Genomic DNA, 16235 nt, shown 5'->3' on the forward strand with positions numbered 1-16235 from the left:
AGGGCAGTGGTTCTTAACCTTTTTATACTCGCCGCCCACCAAATATTTCATAGTTTTTTGTGACCCCCATTTTTTAATAATAATTTATATTTGATAATTTGATAATTTATCTATAATAAATTGATTTTTTTATTATTGCTTTATTTTTTATATAATAAATGTAAATCATAATTTTATTATTTCATTATCTATTTAAATAACATTCAAACTTCACAATTAAACATGAAAACTCATTAATTTTTAACAGAAAATAAAATAAGAAACATGTCGGTAAATCGATCCAATGTCGATGCTAAAACTAAACTAAAACTAAAACGCCCACTTGTCGTAAGGATTTTGCATATCTTTTGCAAAAAATATTTAAATTTTCAAAGCCTACTATTTTTCCTAATTATTTTTAAAATTCCAAGCATTAATAGTTTCTTAAAATTGCTTTGGAATAAAAGAAGTAAATACTGCGGTGTAAGTAGCATATTTACATTTATTTCTTCTGTACTAACAAAGTTGTATGTAGGAAGAAATACAAAATAAATAAATAAAAACTAAATAGGAAAACTTTATCTTTCTTATTTCACTTTTCAATACGATATTCGGATTATACATCAATTTTCTTTTTATTAAATTCTGAAGGAAATTTTGCATAATTTGGCGGCCCCGGCAAACTTCTTATGGACCCCCAGGGGCCGCGGCCCCCTGTTAAGAATCACTGGTCTAGGGTCCATTCGTATTCATTTGTTCGATAAGCCAGTAAAAACTGTAGACTTCTCTAAATGTATTTTTAATATCACAATTACATTCTGAATCGCTAGCCACGATATAAGGGCTAAAATTAAAAATAAATTATAAAAACTTACTCGGTGAAATAAAATGTGCGGTGGATATACATACCTGGTACAATGTATTGTTCGATTGTATTAATATACTTTTAAAGAAAATTATAATTAAAATATAGCTTTGTAAAGAAACGTACATAAAAATAACATAAAATATTCTTTACTTTTTAAATCTTAAAACAATCCACTTAGTCAAATATCTTGATACGAGTAGCTAATGGATGGAACTAGTGACGGTCCAGGTAGGTGTGTAGTGAGTGTGTGCGTGCCAAATCCCGAGGGTGCCGATACCGGTCAATGTCAAATGCCTCTTTTGTCGCATCACTAGTATATCTCAAAGGACGCCACAGGGCTGTTGTAAATTTTAAACGTTTCTCACCGTAGCTGTAAAAATCTAACTATGTTAAACTTAATAGTCATTCGTTTTCTAACTAATTCGTTTTAATACCAGGTGTACACGGAAATCAGTTTCCCACTGTACTGAGCGAGTGATTGGTTCTGTTAAGCTTTTGTTGAAGTAAAATTCTGGCTCTTTCAACAGGATTTTATTTATGTCCCCATTCCCTAATCTCTTAATTATTTAGTCACTTCTTAAGTAGAAATAAGTCGAAACCAGTTACTTTGTACCTGAATATCTGTAGTCTTGGGAAAACAGTGGAAAGACAAATTTTTATGACAACGGATATATAAATCGTAAATTTAAGGAAAATAAATTCTAGAGCTTTTTTTTGTACCATTGTATGTACTGTACGTCTCATTCATTAAATTTGGTTGTAAATGATGCTGCCAAAGTAACAGTTAATTTTTAACACTGTACTAGAATTGTACACGTTTTTTTCTGCATCCCCTTACAGATGGGACATACTAAATCGTAATATCACCGGTTTAACATTGAAATCCGTAAGTAATATAAGATGGGAGAGCGGAATAAACGCAGAATAAATATATCAAATATTTTAATGGAGTTTTTTTAAACTCCTGTCAACTATACAGAACTATCATAAAAACGTGCCAGTAAACTCCTATCGGTTGGGTTGTTATAAATCTAGTCTAGGGTGGGCAACCCTTTTTATAACATGGGCCAGAATAAATTTTACGTTTTTTTCCGCGCCGTAGTAGTTAATTGACGCCTTCTTGTGACTCGTAATTTTTTTAGTCTGCAAATATGAAATAAATAAATAAAAAGTTAATTACTACATTTATTTCTCTTGTCGTTTTCGAAAATTACAAAGAATTGGAAAAATTTAATAATCTATTAAAGATCTCGCGGGCCGGATAGAAACTTTTCGCCAGCCGTAGCTGGCCCGCGGGTTGCCCGCCGTTGATCTAGTCTGCTCATGATTCACATAATCGGGCGAGGGTGGCCGAATATCTAGCAGGCGGCTAACAGCCCACAACCGCTCCGGGATATAAAGTCGCGTACTCTTTACGCGTGTGTCGCTTCTACCAGCTAAACCGTGACGTTGGTGCTCTGTAAAGCGCATGCGCCAATGCCTATAATCTGGCTGCTTGGAAGTTGACAGGCAGGCGGCTAACAGCTCAGAACCGGTCCGGGTTATAAAGTTGGACTCCGTACGCGTGTGTCGCTTCTACCAGCTAAACCGGGTGAGGTTGGTGCTCTGTAAACCGCATGTGCTAATGCCTATATAATCTGGCTGATTAGAAACTGACCCGGTTTCGACATTCCTTCCGCCACCGAATTATTCGAATATACAATAGCAATCTTATCGTTTTTTTTTCACATGTAGTATAGAAATTTGTAAAAGATACATAATGCAGTTATAATAAAATATTCATTTTAATTAATTCAAAGTACGTTAAAATATGAAAATTTATATTTTATAAAATACAAGGGAAGGTCATTGGAAGGTGGAATCGGCGCTTCCATCGCTTCCAATGACGGCACGCCACTGGTTACTCCTCTTATTTACATACTTAGTTGCTAACATTAACTTTCTGTTCTGGCAGCTTTAAGTTTCCGACAAAGCTTATAAACCGTTTACAAAATATTTATCATAATTTTCTGGGATGTTTAAGACGGTTTATCAAGTATTTCTCTACTAGTGATTGTGGGGACTCCCCCCTCCATTTTTTTTTCTGTGGACTGTTACTTCCGCCGGGCAGCGCAAGTGCGCAAGATTTTTCCTACGGCGCTTATTTCTCCGTGAGTTGTTTTATCTTCATTTTTCATTACTAACAAGAGAGTGGTGGGGAACCTTCGTCCTAAATAAACATAAACCCCAAACAAAAGATAATAAAACGGAAATAATAATAAAATAAAAATAACGTTCGGACTCAGTTCCTTACACCTCTCGCTCATTCGCAAAGCGCGTGAGTTGCGGACGAGATTGTTTGATATGAATTGATTTATTTTGATTTTTAAATTTAATAATTGGCGATATTGCGCGCCTCCTTTGAAAGGCGCCCGGGGCACGTGCCCTACTTGCCCCACCCTAGCTACGCCACTGTATGTTGCCCCTCTTCAGTCAACTAATTTTTAAAAAATGTACATAATTACTACATGACATTAAATTGATAAAAATGATAAATATATGAAGGTATGTTCGTAAACTATATGTATCTTTCGGAACCGATTGTAATTGATGTTTAACGTATTTTACAGAGTAGATGTATAAACAGGTACAGATTATTATTTTCAGCTGTTTGTTTGGAAAAAATTATACTAAAACTACAACACTATACTATATAGTCCTATGCAAATCAGTGTTTCGAATGGTGTACCTGTTGTAACACTTTCAGGACGATTTGGTTGATGTTCTTTCATATCCGCTTAAAGGTGATGTATGCATGGGTACAAGTTATTTTTTTTTTCCTCCATTGTCATTTTTTTTGGAGAATTTATAATACTGTAAATCAAGACATAACAATAAGCATGTTAGACTTGAAATAACATACATCTTGTACGCTTTTAAAACCGTTATAAACTTGTCAATTAATAAAACTTTAACTTTTTTTTAATAAAACATAATACACATATGGTTTTCTTGTTTTTGAACAAAGATAGGGTAATCTCTCTTTTTTCTTCAAACTTATCTATCTAGCGGATTCATATGGAGACTCTAGCCTTGATAGCTCTTTCTCCGAAGTGCGCTGCCTGGTGGTTAGATGAAGCGTCCTGTGCGTTAAAGAAAACGTTCCAGCGCCGCTATGTGCTGGCAAGGAGGAAGGTTGTATTTAGCCAGTAGATTGGCATAAGGGAATAAACTACAGTTAGGTTTAGGGACAAAGTGCAGCCGAGATCGTAGCGAGCTCCAGCGTACTGCGGGCAGTATAGCCGGTAGTGTAGAGTAGTTTCAGTAGCGTCCCAGTGAGAACAATCTGGTGAGTCGCGCAGGCGCCAGGAGTATAGGAATCCGTTCAACGGGGCCGCCTCTGTTCGTAGACGGGCCAGAAGGGTTTCAGCATGACAGGACGAAGCGTGACGGTACTCCCATGGTGCGAACGGACGGAGATGGTCGTGACCTTTGTTTTGAAGAGCAGCAGTCCAAGTTTCTGTCAGAGTACGCATAGAACGGGTAAGATTACGTGGCATGAGGGTTTTCAAACGGAGCCGATCGGTAAGTCTAGACTCACAGCTTTGTCGGCTGCTTCGTTTATCGTGATATCAGCGTGGCCTGGTGTCCACCCTACGACTAAGGGCGCCGTGTAATGGAATCCGCTAGGTCTATTATGACTGTGGGCAAGGTGAAAGAAACGTTGGTCACTGCTTGTAGGACCGACCTACTGTTGGGGAATATCACCGTTGGACTGTTTAGTAGGGCGTTGATTTAGATCGCCCATTGTATCCCTAGAGCTTCTGCCCTGAAGACACTACAGTGTCCATTGATTGACCAGGTTTTCCTGATGTGGCTGGCCAGAAGTACTACGCCGATGGCTGTCTGGAGGCAGGATTTTGAGGCGTCCGCCCTAGAAAGGTTCAGTCCGGCCATTTGCTAGCGGCAGTCTCGTGGAACCTAGCTCTCGTGACTGTGGGCAGGACATTGGTTGACGTAGGGAAATCATCACGGCTTAGGTGAGAGTGGACACGGACAGCGCTCAGTGGCACTCGCTGCCGCCGGTAAATGTGTAAGACTGGCAGGCCTTCCTGCCAGAAGTGTGCTAATACTCGGGGAATGTACAGCCCCTGTATGAGCGCCAACGATAGTAATCAATACTGGAAACTGTTTGGAAGAGGTTGTAGAGAGGGCTATATGGGCCTTTCAAGAGTTGTGTAACAGCAGGAGAGATGGCTCGCTGGCAAAACCTGGTCTGCAGCGGAATGTAGTAGGTCTCTGCATAGAACAAGAGAATAGGAGCCGTTGTCGGCACGCCCAAGGCTGTGCAAAGAGCAGTGTGTAGTGGCTTCTCTATGCGACGTATCGTAGTTGGGAGGAATTATCCAGAAGCAGTGCTCCGAACTCCGCAATCAGGTTGAGAACTGTGTAGACCAGGTGGAGAAAGTCAGCTGTGCGGGCGCCATTATGGCGAGATGCAAAATATTTTGGGTACAAGCCTGCCTGGGTCAGTTTCGCCCACGAGATAGCTTCGTGGGCCATCCAAGTGAACGTTTGTGTAAAGTGGATTCTCAAGACCTGCAGGGAGGTGCGTTGAAGGATATGCTCTGAATGCAGAGAAAGAGCAATTGGCGGGCGATGGTGCTTATGGGAAAAGCGGTTAATGTGAGCTTAGGTATACAAAATGGCGGCACTTCCGATAATCTCGAATGCAATGACTAAATGACTTACGAAGTAGAGGAAGCTGCTGACGATTGTGTCGTGTTATGCAAATTAATTTTTTGTGGGGATCGCAAAAACGCGTAAAAATGGTGAATAATTATAAAGTTCCGAAGTCGGAAAGTTTTGAGAGTCAAATCGTGTCAGGAACATGTGTTGGTGATGTAAACCAGACACGAAAGAAACTCTCCCAAACTTATCCTAAAACAAACGCGACACGATAATGAACGACCGAGGGGATGTCAACCGAGAGAGAGGGAGCTTTGTCCAGGTGCTCGTGTACGAGTGTCGGAAACGGGAAACAGAGGGGGGTAAATGGCCACCGAAGCATCTGGCGGACCGCGTGAGGTCAAAAACGTCAAAGAGAGGGCCATAACGGCCGGAATATACGAGCACGAACTTCAAAGACTCCGTCAACACCTCTCGGAACTCTCCCGACCCAGATCGGTCTCCAGTTTCGCCTAGAAACAAAAGAAATGACCAATCGGGGTAAGGGAGAGGAAGAATAGAACCAATCAAAAGGGTGAAATTCAGGGGGGAAACTCCTATAAAACTCCCGAGTCGCAAGGTCAAGGTGTGGACCCTCCTTCCGTCGTTCTTGGAAGAAGTGCGGCAGTTCTCCTCTGGACCAGTGTTACCTCATAGACGCCAGAACCTACGTCCGCCAGCTGGTGACCCCCGTCCAAGCCACACGTCCAGTGCAATAGACAGTTCGTCATCCCAGCCCCGGGCACGCATCTTCGGAAGACGGACCGCATCCGACTACCGACAACTGGAGATCTCTATCACCACAAGAGTCGATCTAGATCGCAATTTGTACCAATAATATGTAAGTTAACTTAGTAGTTAGAATAAACGGTTTTGTGTAAGACACTTGTCATCTTTGTCTCCTACCGCCACCACCCACATACGTTTTCGACCCTAGGTTTTCCTGACGCGTGATTAACTGTTTTCCCCTGGAAGTCGGCGGCCTTACATTTTTAAAACGCCCCTTGTGAGGAGACACGGTAGGAGAATTGTAGATTTTGCGTTAATACTAAATTTGAGTTTTTTAAAACTCCTAATTTTTCAATTTAGTTATTTATTAATACTTTATACGGTTAATGTTACCCTAGGATCCAAAATGGCGGCCGGGGAAATTTTTCCCTACTTCGGAGACTGCGACGGGAAAAAAATTTTCCCCTGCATTCAAGATGGCCGCGGTTCCGGCCGCCATCTTGAATTTCTCTGCAGACTCCGCGGATTTTTTAACCGAAATAAACAATAAAAAACAACAAAAAGAGGAGTTTTTTACTCACTTTTCGATTGTTCGATATTCTGAGTATGATCTCTTTGGGGGTCGACGAAATTTTTCGAATGGTTGACTGTTCTGTTCGACCGCTACTCCTTCTATGTCGTCAATGTGCATATATCCTTTCCATTCGTCCGTTATTATCGTACTGCCGGAATTCACGTATTTACAAACGATCCAATTCACAATGTTTTCTGATCTGTCGTTCACCTGACATATGAAGCATTTCTTATCTTCATCGCAATGAATGCAAACGGACTCGGTCGGCTGTATGCTTAATTTTACAGCAAAATTCGATGCGTTATCGATACGGGGAGGCAAACCTAGCTCCGAAAAGTCGTCTTTCATTAACTTGTAGAAATCACGGGAAGTGCATCTCAACCAAAATTCGTCGTTGCAACTCAAATCGGCAAAACTAGTCATTATCGAACAATTGGCAATAAACTAAACGCGGGGAAGTAAGGAAAGGAAAAAAACACGGTTTTTCCTTAATTTCTGATTACTTGGTTCTCTAACTTTTAGGATTAAATTGTAATAAAAGAAATAACAATACTTACTAATACTGGAGGAATTAACTTATTCGTTACGAAAAAAAACAGCAATTAATCCAATATGCAATTCGTCGCAACACAGCAGTAAACGATTCCAACAGGAAACTAGTCGATTTGCATAAAATTGCCCAGAAATGAACAGAAATCACGTCGCAGATCATGCATTTGCATATTCGTTCGTAACACCCCTACGAATTTCCCGCCGATTTTACTCTCGCACGACGTCACGAAAAGGCTCCCTCTACCGTCGCAAATTTACACACTACTGTCTCCGTTTCGAGGTTACAGGATACTCGGCAACGTCGAACGCAGGGTAGAAACCGAACGTGGAAAAAATCCCCACGTCGTCGACGTCTCGACTCTAGGGAAAAATTTTTTACCGTCGCAGTCTCCGAAGAAGGGAAAAATTTCCCCGGCCGCCATTTTGGATCCTAAGGTAACATTAACCCTTTATACTTTATACTATTAATACAGTATTTACTAATACTGCCCAATCTACTAATATGAATACCGGTTTAATTTATTACGTACTCTCTTTTTTAACCTTTGTATCCGGTACTTTTTTACTGTCCAAAAAACAAACGTTTTCGGCCTCACTCGAGGTCTGCTTTAGGTTAATCGAACAAAAGAACAAACGAGAACTGGCTTTCAAATTATTTGAATTAATCCTCGAGAAACTTTTAGTTTTAAAATATATTCGAACCTAATTTTGAATATACGCGTGCGCTATGTAGCGTTGCCGTTTTTCGTATTCTTCTCATACGTAACACCATGCGTATGAAAGGGCGTTGCCGTCCTTAAAGTTTATGCATTTCCCTACTCGGCCGGCCCTGTATATTTCCAGGGCTTCGAGGGCCCTAATGTCATCCATCTGAAAGGCTCTATTTATCAATCTGCATTGGATAGGTCCGCGTGAATTTCTGGATCGGTGGCTTAGGTGGATAAGGCGGTGGTGTAACGAGCATGGCTTATATCGTATCTGTGCTCCTTGATCCTCTGTTTGATGGACCGTTTAGTGGAGCCAATGTATACCAATTCACTCCGAAAACGTTTGTTTTTTGAACAGTAAGAAAGTGCCGGATACAAAGGTTAAAAAAAGAGTACGTAATATTTATTAATAGTAATTTTTTAAAAATGGAATCGTTTAATATTGATTCCGAAGCATTTTGGGCTGAATGCACCTTTCAATCGTTTTTTCAATTGTTCGAATCTGACTTTTCCGAATTGGGTATTGATACCCGAATTGATAAAGGTTTTAAATTAGCAGTAACGTTAGGAATACAGCACGTATAGGATGTGTGTAAAAAGTGTTCTAATTTATGTAAAATAATCTATCGAATTGACAGAGAATCATGTGTTATGCGATAGCCAAACATGTAGAAGCAATTCTTCAGCTTTTGAGGGAATGTTTAAAGGAAAATGCGGCAAAATCTCATGGAATCGAATTTTTTCGTTTATGTGGCATTACATTGGATTAGACCGTTCTACTACAACTGCTGCCTTAGCCTCAGGTATTTCTAATAGAGCTGGAATAGACTGGTCAAACCACATCCGTTTTGTAATGATGGTTGCTATGCATAATTTAACTACATTTAAAATTGGCGGGCCAAACAAAACTGTAGAAATAGACGAAACAGTCATATGCAAACGCAAATATGAAAAAGGACGGAAGTTGAAAAGTACAAAATGGGTTGTCGGTGGAATATGCAGAGAAGACAGGAACTGCTTTATTTGTCAAGTGAACGATCCCTCCGAAATCACTTTAAACTGGATAATTTCTAAATTTGTTAACTCAGGGAGTACAGTCCTGACCGACTAGTGGAAAGGCTATTTGCATATAGACGATCTGCATGGAATCGATATTGAACATAGAACAGTCAACCATTCAGAAAATTTTGTTAATCCAACTACTGGTGATCACACCCAAAACATTGAAAGACTTTGGGGGTATTTAAAAAATAAAAATAAAAATCTGCCGAAACATTATACCGACGATCTATCCGATTCGTACATGTATGCATTTATGTACAAGAAGTTTTTAGATTGGCCTTGTAAGAAACCCGGCGAAAGGTTTTATATATTCTTACAACATTTAAGAAAGATCTTTCAGGGATCTGGCAGATTTTCCGAATGGAAAGAACAGGAGACTGTTCCTGCCGCTCCTGTTTGTACTAATAAGAAAAAAGTGAAAAAGGAAACATGCAAGAAATGTGATGTTACAAAAAAGAGCGAAAAAACCACTAAGAAGAAACGAAATCAGACCGGTCCGTCAGAATCAACTGTTGTAGAAAACAAGCGTCGGAAAAAGGGAAAAGAAGCATCTTAAAGTAAGTAAATCTGTTTTTTCAATTTAATAATTACTCTTTTTACATAAAATAGATTTAAAATAGGGATTTAGTGTCTAATAATCCGCGAGGCCTAATGTGCATAAATATTTTCGCCGATAGTCGTAATCAAGATGGCGACCGGAATGCCGCCATTTTGTTATACCTAAGCTCACATTAACCGGAAAAGCCAATGGCTGAGCTTTTGGCAGCTGAGAAAGAAAGACTTAAGTTGGCTGCCCAGTGGTCGAGATGTCAAACGTTTGTTGTGCGCGACGAGTCGCTTCGGAGGACCTGGTACTAGTTGCTATGAGGTACAGGTCATTGGCATATAATACTGCCGTGACATCAGGAGACACATGGCGAATCTCTGGGAGGCTCTAACAAGTAAACAAAAAAGGAGTGACGACACTATCCCGAGGAACCCGCTGAGGAAAGACATGGGGAGACGACAACTCTCCTCCTATCGGACTCGAAACGTGCGATGAAGGAGAAAAGAGGAGAGCCAACTCCGAGTGCCTCCGCCTACGCAAACGCCTCCAATGCCTAGCAATGCCAGTTTAGCCAGGAGCCTTGCCTGGCAGATGGAGTCGTAGGTCCCCTCCAAGTCAAGAGTAACCATGTAGGTCCAATGTCTCAGTGCTCTTGCAACAGCGATGTGGTGGTGAATTGTTACGAGGACCTCTTTTACGCCGTGATAGGGTAGAAACCGAAAGTGATGGTGGTGGAAGAGGTTCTTGTGAGAGACCAGAATGCGGAGTCGTCACAGGATGAATCGTTCAAAAGTCTTGGCAATATGTGACGTTAGCGAGATCAGCCTGTATGAAGCGCAGGTTGTTGCTGGGTGGCCTGGCTTGACGATCGGGATGATGGTTGGCATTGTCCAATTAGGGAGGAAAGACCCCGTGGCCCAGATCTCGTTCAGGCGGTCAAGAAGGATGTGGAGTCCTTCCGCCGGGAGAGCCTTTAGCGCCTGAGCACTGACGCCGTCCGGGCCGGGTGTGGTATTACGGAGCTGGCGAAGGGCTCGGCAGAGCTCCAATGGATGGAAAGGCCGGTCGTCCCGATCGGTGATTTGTGGGCAAGGCACCGATCGGGCATGATCAATCAAAGAAAGCTGCTAACGCTTCCGCCTGTTGTAGAGGAGCAATTAAGATGGCAAAGGTCTGAATGATGTAATGTGTCTCTACTGTGGGTGGTGTATAGAGTAGACTGGGAGGGGAGGCATAAAGGCAGCTCCACCACACCACACGCATATAATATATTATATATATAAAACTTTGTGCGACATATATATATTAAAATTTTCATAAAATATACTTTCGTGGTAGACAAACATTTACGAAATAGCAGGAAAAAATCACTTCTTTGATTGTAAATATATCTCCACAAATTTTTGGTCCCAAAAATTTGCGGAGAGGATAAGTCTTTTTTTCTCAGCTGCCAAAAGAATACTCATCATTCTCTATCCTGACTCTTTTTTGCGATTCCGTTTCCATAGTTTCCTGATCTATTGGGAACATAGATTGAGAGAGTGCTCTCAAGAGCTTAATGAAATCTAAGACTAAAAGACTAATTTAAAAAATTAGTTTTTTTTGTGGACTTTCACTTATATTTAAAAGTTTACTTGTGTTGTATTTGTCGTAAATAGTACGTATTTTAGTCATGTCAGATATACGTATAATGTACGACAATTTATACACCAAAGGTAGTAATTGGGATTCGTCATATTTACTGTGGTGCACTAGTGTTTTACTCCAAGGAGAGTTAGTCAATAATTTCATCACCCATTTAATTATTAATTATTATGCCTTTGTCCTTTCTAACTCTATTTAAAATTTATTTTGTATACTAGTACTTTCTATATATTAACAGGACTTATTATACTGAAAATTATGGATGCAGATATTTAGTCTTACAGATCAAAAATAATGTTCTTTATTTAGTTCACCTGAACACATACACTTTAAACATGTGTTTCGGACTTGTTCGTCTCTCCTCAGCAGGCCTTTAAACGACACTTTTTATAATTAACAATTATCAACAATAAAAACATGTTTCGATACAATTATCACTAAAATTAATTAAGAATACAAACATTTCCTGACAATAAATATTTAAAAATTCTTACAGTTTCTGTATTTCCGATCTTCTCTACATTTCTACTTAAACTTACGATCCACATCAACCATACAATTTTACACATTGATTTTAATGTAAAAAAGTTAGGAGTTTAAAACAATAAATTGAGTTATTATCTAAAATATTATTTCAATTCACTTACTTCTTTTGGTTTGTTTCTTTCTACTTAATTTTGTTTCAAATACATTCCCATCTCTTTTATACTTCTTCCTCCCTCCTTTTTATAATGCTTAACCATGATTGGTGGATCTCTCTACCATTGTTGTTATTCATTTTATTAGTTTGCTTAATTATATTTAAATGCTCGTACAGTTGTCTTTTATAATTATTTTTTCCTTTTTTCTAATTTTTACCGTAGTTAGATCTATTGCACAACCTTCTGTATTACAATGGTCCGATACTGCCGAATTTGCATATTTTTCTTTGATTGCTCTGATATGTTCACTTAATCTTATTTTTAATTTTCTTTTAGTTTCTCCTATATATGTTTTCTTTGGATTGCAATTACAATCAAATAAATATACTATTCCTTTCTCCTCTGTTATATCATATTTTTTCTTCTTTTCTGTAACATAATTGTTTTTTAGTTGAATTTATTTTTTCCGGTATTAAGTTTATTCTATTTTTAATTACATTTTTAATTGTTTCAAATAGTTTTGGAACATATCTTAATTTAATAAATTTTTTCTCTTTATCTATTGATTTTGGTTCTTTGTCGTTATCTAGTTTCTTAAGCCATTTTTTTATTATACATTTTGGGTAATCGTTTAGAATAAACATTTTAATTATTTCTTCTTCTTTTTGTTTTTGTGTTTCTATTTCGCTTGTTCTTTGCCTTATTTTAGTCATATACATTTTAAATATATTATATTTCATACTGACCGGAATCACAGATTTATAGTTAATTATTTTGGGTATTTGTATTGGTTTAACATATTTCTTGTAAATTAATCTATTATTTTTTCTTTCTATGGTTAATTTCATCACCCACTTTAGAGAATCTCCTCAAGAAATTCAAAAGGAGGAGGTTTTCCTAGCAAAAAATCAAGCTGTTTCAACATAAGCCATTCCATTTCTAAAATTTGTTCTTTTGAACAGGTATTGTCAGTCACATACAAAATCATCGATTTCTGGCGGTTTTCTTTTTTCATATTTCGATTCAATAAACATTGCAGTTATACCTGCTAACTGTAGCTTATCCTTTTTAACTTCACATTCCTGAAGAAATCTGTCAATCACTGCCACAGAAAGATATAAAGTTTCTTGAAGTAGTTCAAACTCTACTTGAACCGAAACTAACCAGTTAATCACAGCATCTCTCATTTTACCTGTTATTTCAGTTTGTTTATTTAAGTAGTCTATTCTGATTGGATATTTAATCTCCAATTGTCTAAGGTATTCATAAATATCATCGACATAAATACTAACAAGCTGTGGCTCTTCTTTATCCTTTGCATCAATATCAACGGCGAACTTTCTAAACCAAAATATTTCAACTTGCTATTAAAAGACCAATGTCCAGTTAACAATTGACTAATATAGTGGTCAACTGTGATCCAAGTCGCCTACAGTCTTGTCCTAACATTAAGAAAAAACATAGTTGTTCTACCTCTCGATTCCCTTACCCAACGGGTATTCCATATATCATACAATTCATTCTTAATTTTATCTACAATTGTCCTCTCGTCCTGCGGACCAGAACCCGGCCTATATGACAGAGTTGATATCAAAAGGGCGTCTATGACGTACCGTATACCTAAAGTACGCAAAAGTAATTTCTAAATCAATCGGGAGTAACCCCGACAAAATCTGTAAAGCTACAGTAGTTGTTGTTCTATACGCCTTATTAATAATTAATAATGCTATACGTTAAGATGAGTGTAATTTCCGCACATGAAGGGACTTCAGCACGTCGACCCACGCACCAGCTGCATATGTTATTAGCGGCACATACAGGAAGCTGTACCGGAATTTTAGGACAGGAAGCCTCAACCCCCACCCTGAGCCTATCAGCCCCTGCAGCTTCCCAAAAACAGTAACTGATTTCTCATCTATATATTTTACGTGCGGGGTCTCAGTCATGCCCGCTCCCAAATAAACCCCAAGATAACGGGCAGACTTGATTATTCGAAGGGAAGAGCCTTCCAGTCTTATGCTAGAGGGGGCGATCCGGGCTGAGGTAACCCTTCAACAACAACAACAACAACAACAACAACATCGTCGACTTAGTCGGCGCAAGTTGTAATTCATACTCATTTATCTACCAAGGCATCGAGTATAGACTGTGAAACCCCCTCGATCTCGGCCTTACTATCACCTGCATTGACCAAAGCAAGGTCGTCAGCATATGCAACGAATTGACAATTTAAAAACATGCAGAAATATTAAAATCTCATTAAAAACATACAACCAAAATTCCGGCCCCAAAAAGAACCCTGGGGCCCTTATTCACATTAATCGAAAGGTAGAACGTGTCTTCCTGGTAACAAACTTGTTGGCGAGACAATTAATCATTTACTAACTTATACAAGTCATATGGACAACAATATTTCTTGAAACCTTGCAGGACACTCGGCCACCAAATGTTATCAAAAGCACCCACTATATCTAAGGAAATGGCTATATAAACATATTTCAGCGTTGGTCTTGAGTCTTTAAGAGAAGGAGACCACCGTGGGAATAACGAACGTCTAGTAGAAGGTCAGGACGAGGAAGTGCGGTTGGAAGGCTACGTGTATTTCAGCCGGAAGTAGGCGACGGAGGGGGCCCTGCTCCTCAAAGAAGACAGTAGAGTTAATCCGGAGGAAGGGCTGGACAAATGCGACAGAGTTTATCAAGTTCCATCACCGGAGAAATTATCCGCAGATCAGCAGGAACAGTATGTGCCACCGTGTCCGGAGGTGACCACTGGTAGCGTCCCCATGGTGGTGACACTATACCATAAACCAGAGTGACTTCCACTCTGCAAAAAACAGTCAAACGACACGCTTACCGGTAAGGGCAAGAGCTGAAGGCGAAAGCAGAAATCCAACGGACTCAACCCGAAGCAAACCCGTCTAAGACGCACGAGGCAGACAGACACGAACAATATAGAAGACGTAGGAACGTTCAGTTGATCTGAGCACAGACGTTCGAAAACTAACCACCGCTACTCAGTCAGTCACATCAAGGTTTTCATGCATGGACTTTTATAGCACCTCTTCACTTACATCGCACAATCTCGTGCTAATTTACATATCCACGCTAAGTGAAATGACCAAACTGTAAATATTTTAAACATTGCATGGTATTAAAAATTCTTTAGTATTAAAAATCTTCACTATTGAAAAGATTTTCCAAATTATGAGTTACCCTTTTTTTAAAATTTATTTTCTCAGATCTTTCTCGTCTGGTTCGTTCATGACTAATTTAAATATATTTATGGTCACTTCTACAATTTTAATTTTGTACTAGCTATATGCGATACTTATTTCGCGTTATTATTATTTCGTTTTTACAATAGTTTTAACCAGTTCTCATTTATTTTAATACTAAAATTTTTATTTGTACTGTTTTTGTTGTTCAAGATTTCTATACTTTCTTTAAATTTTTTGCTGTATACGTTTTTTTTCTTTTTGCAAAATTTTAATATTATGTTGGTCGATATTGCAATTATGTAGTGCACAGAATTCATAGAAAGCAGAATTGTTTCTGCAATATTTTAAATCGATTATATGCTCTTTGAGTGTGACTTTCATTTCCTGTTTAGTTTTCCCTATATAATATTTAATGACGCTACAGGTACATACAATTTGATAAACGACGTTTTTAATTTCTTCTGGCTTTTGTTTTTCTTTTTGTATGGATTGTCAATCAATTACAATCGGTTCCTAAAGATAAATATTTGAAGGTATATTCGTAAATTATATGTATCATTTTTATCAATTTAATGTCATGTAGTAATTATGTACATTTTTTGAAAATTAGTTGACTGAAGAGGAGGAACGTAAGGCCCGAAACGTGTAAACAACGCGTATCAACTAAATGAACAATAAAAGGATAAAATAATGCCTAGTGTTCGATTAATTGCACTTTATTTAGTGCTTACGAAACAAAAACGTACAACGACACGGTTTCAAACTGGCAAAAAAATTCAAGATTTCATCAATCTATTTTTATAAATTGTAATATATATTAATTCCACTAAATGTTTTATATTTAATCATAAATATAATATAGTCCTTTATTTTAAAAACTATAATTATGAAATATATATATATATATATATATATATATATATATTATTATTATTATTATTTATTTTGTTGGGTTAAGTGAGATATACTCGATTAACACCGGTGGCTGTGTACTATGCCGGACCA

At 38.4% G+C, this 16235-nt stretch overlaps 1 protein-coding gene across 1 annotated transcript; it reads right to left on the minus strand.

The window, feature by feature from the left end:
- Positions 1 to 12978: 12978 nt before the first annotated feature.
- LOC136975196 (G2/mitotic-specific cyclin-B-like) lies at positions 12979 to 13531 on the minus strand. Its single transcript, XM_067270232.1, has 2 exons — positions 13500 to 13531; positions 12979 to 13351 (listed from the first exon to the last, which is right to left on the minus strand). Exons 1-2 carry the CDS (start codon positions 13529 to 13531, stop codon positions 12979 to 12981), a joined length of 405 nt encoding a protein of 134 aa, XP_067126333.1.
- Positions 13532 to 16235: the final 2704 nt, after the last annotated feature.

The sequence above is a fragment of the Centruroides vittatus genome, unplaced genomic scaffold (genome assembly GCF_030686945.1).
Source record: "Centruroides vittatus isolate TY-2023 unplaced genomic scaffold, ASM3068694v2 contig_364, whole genome shotgun sequence".
NCBI lineage: Eukaryota > Metazoa > Arthropoda > Arachnida > Scorpiones > Buthidae > Centruroides > Centruroides vittatus.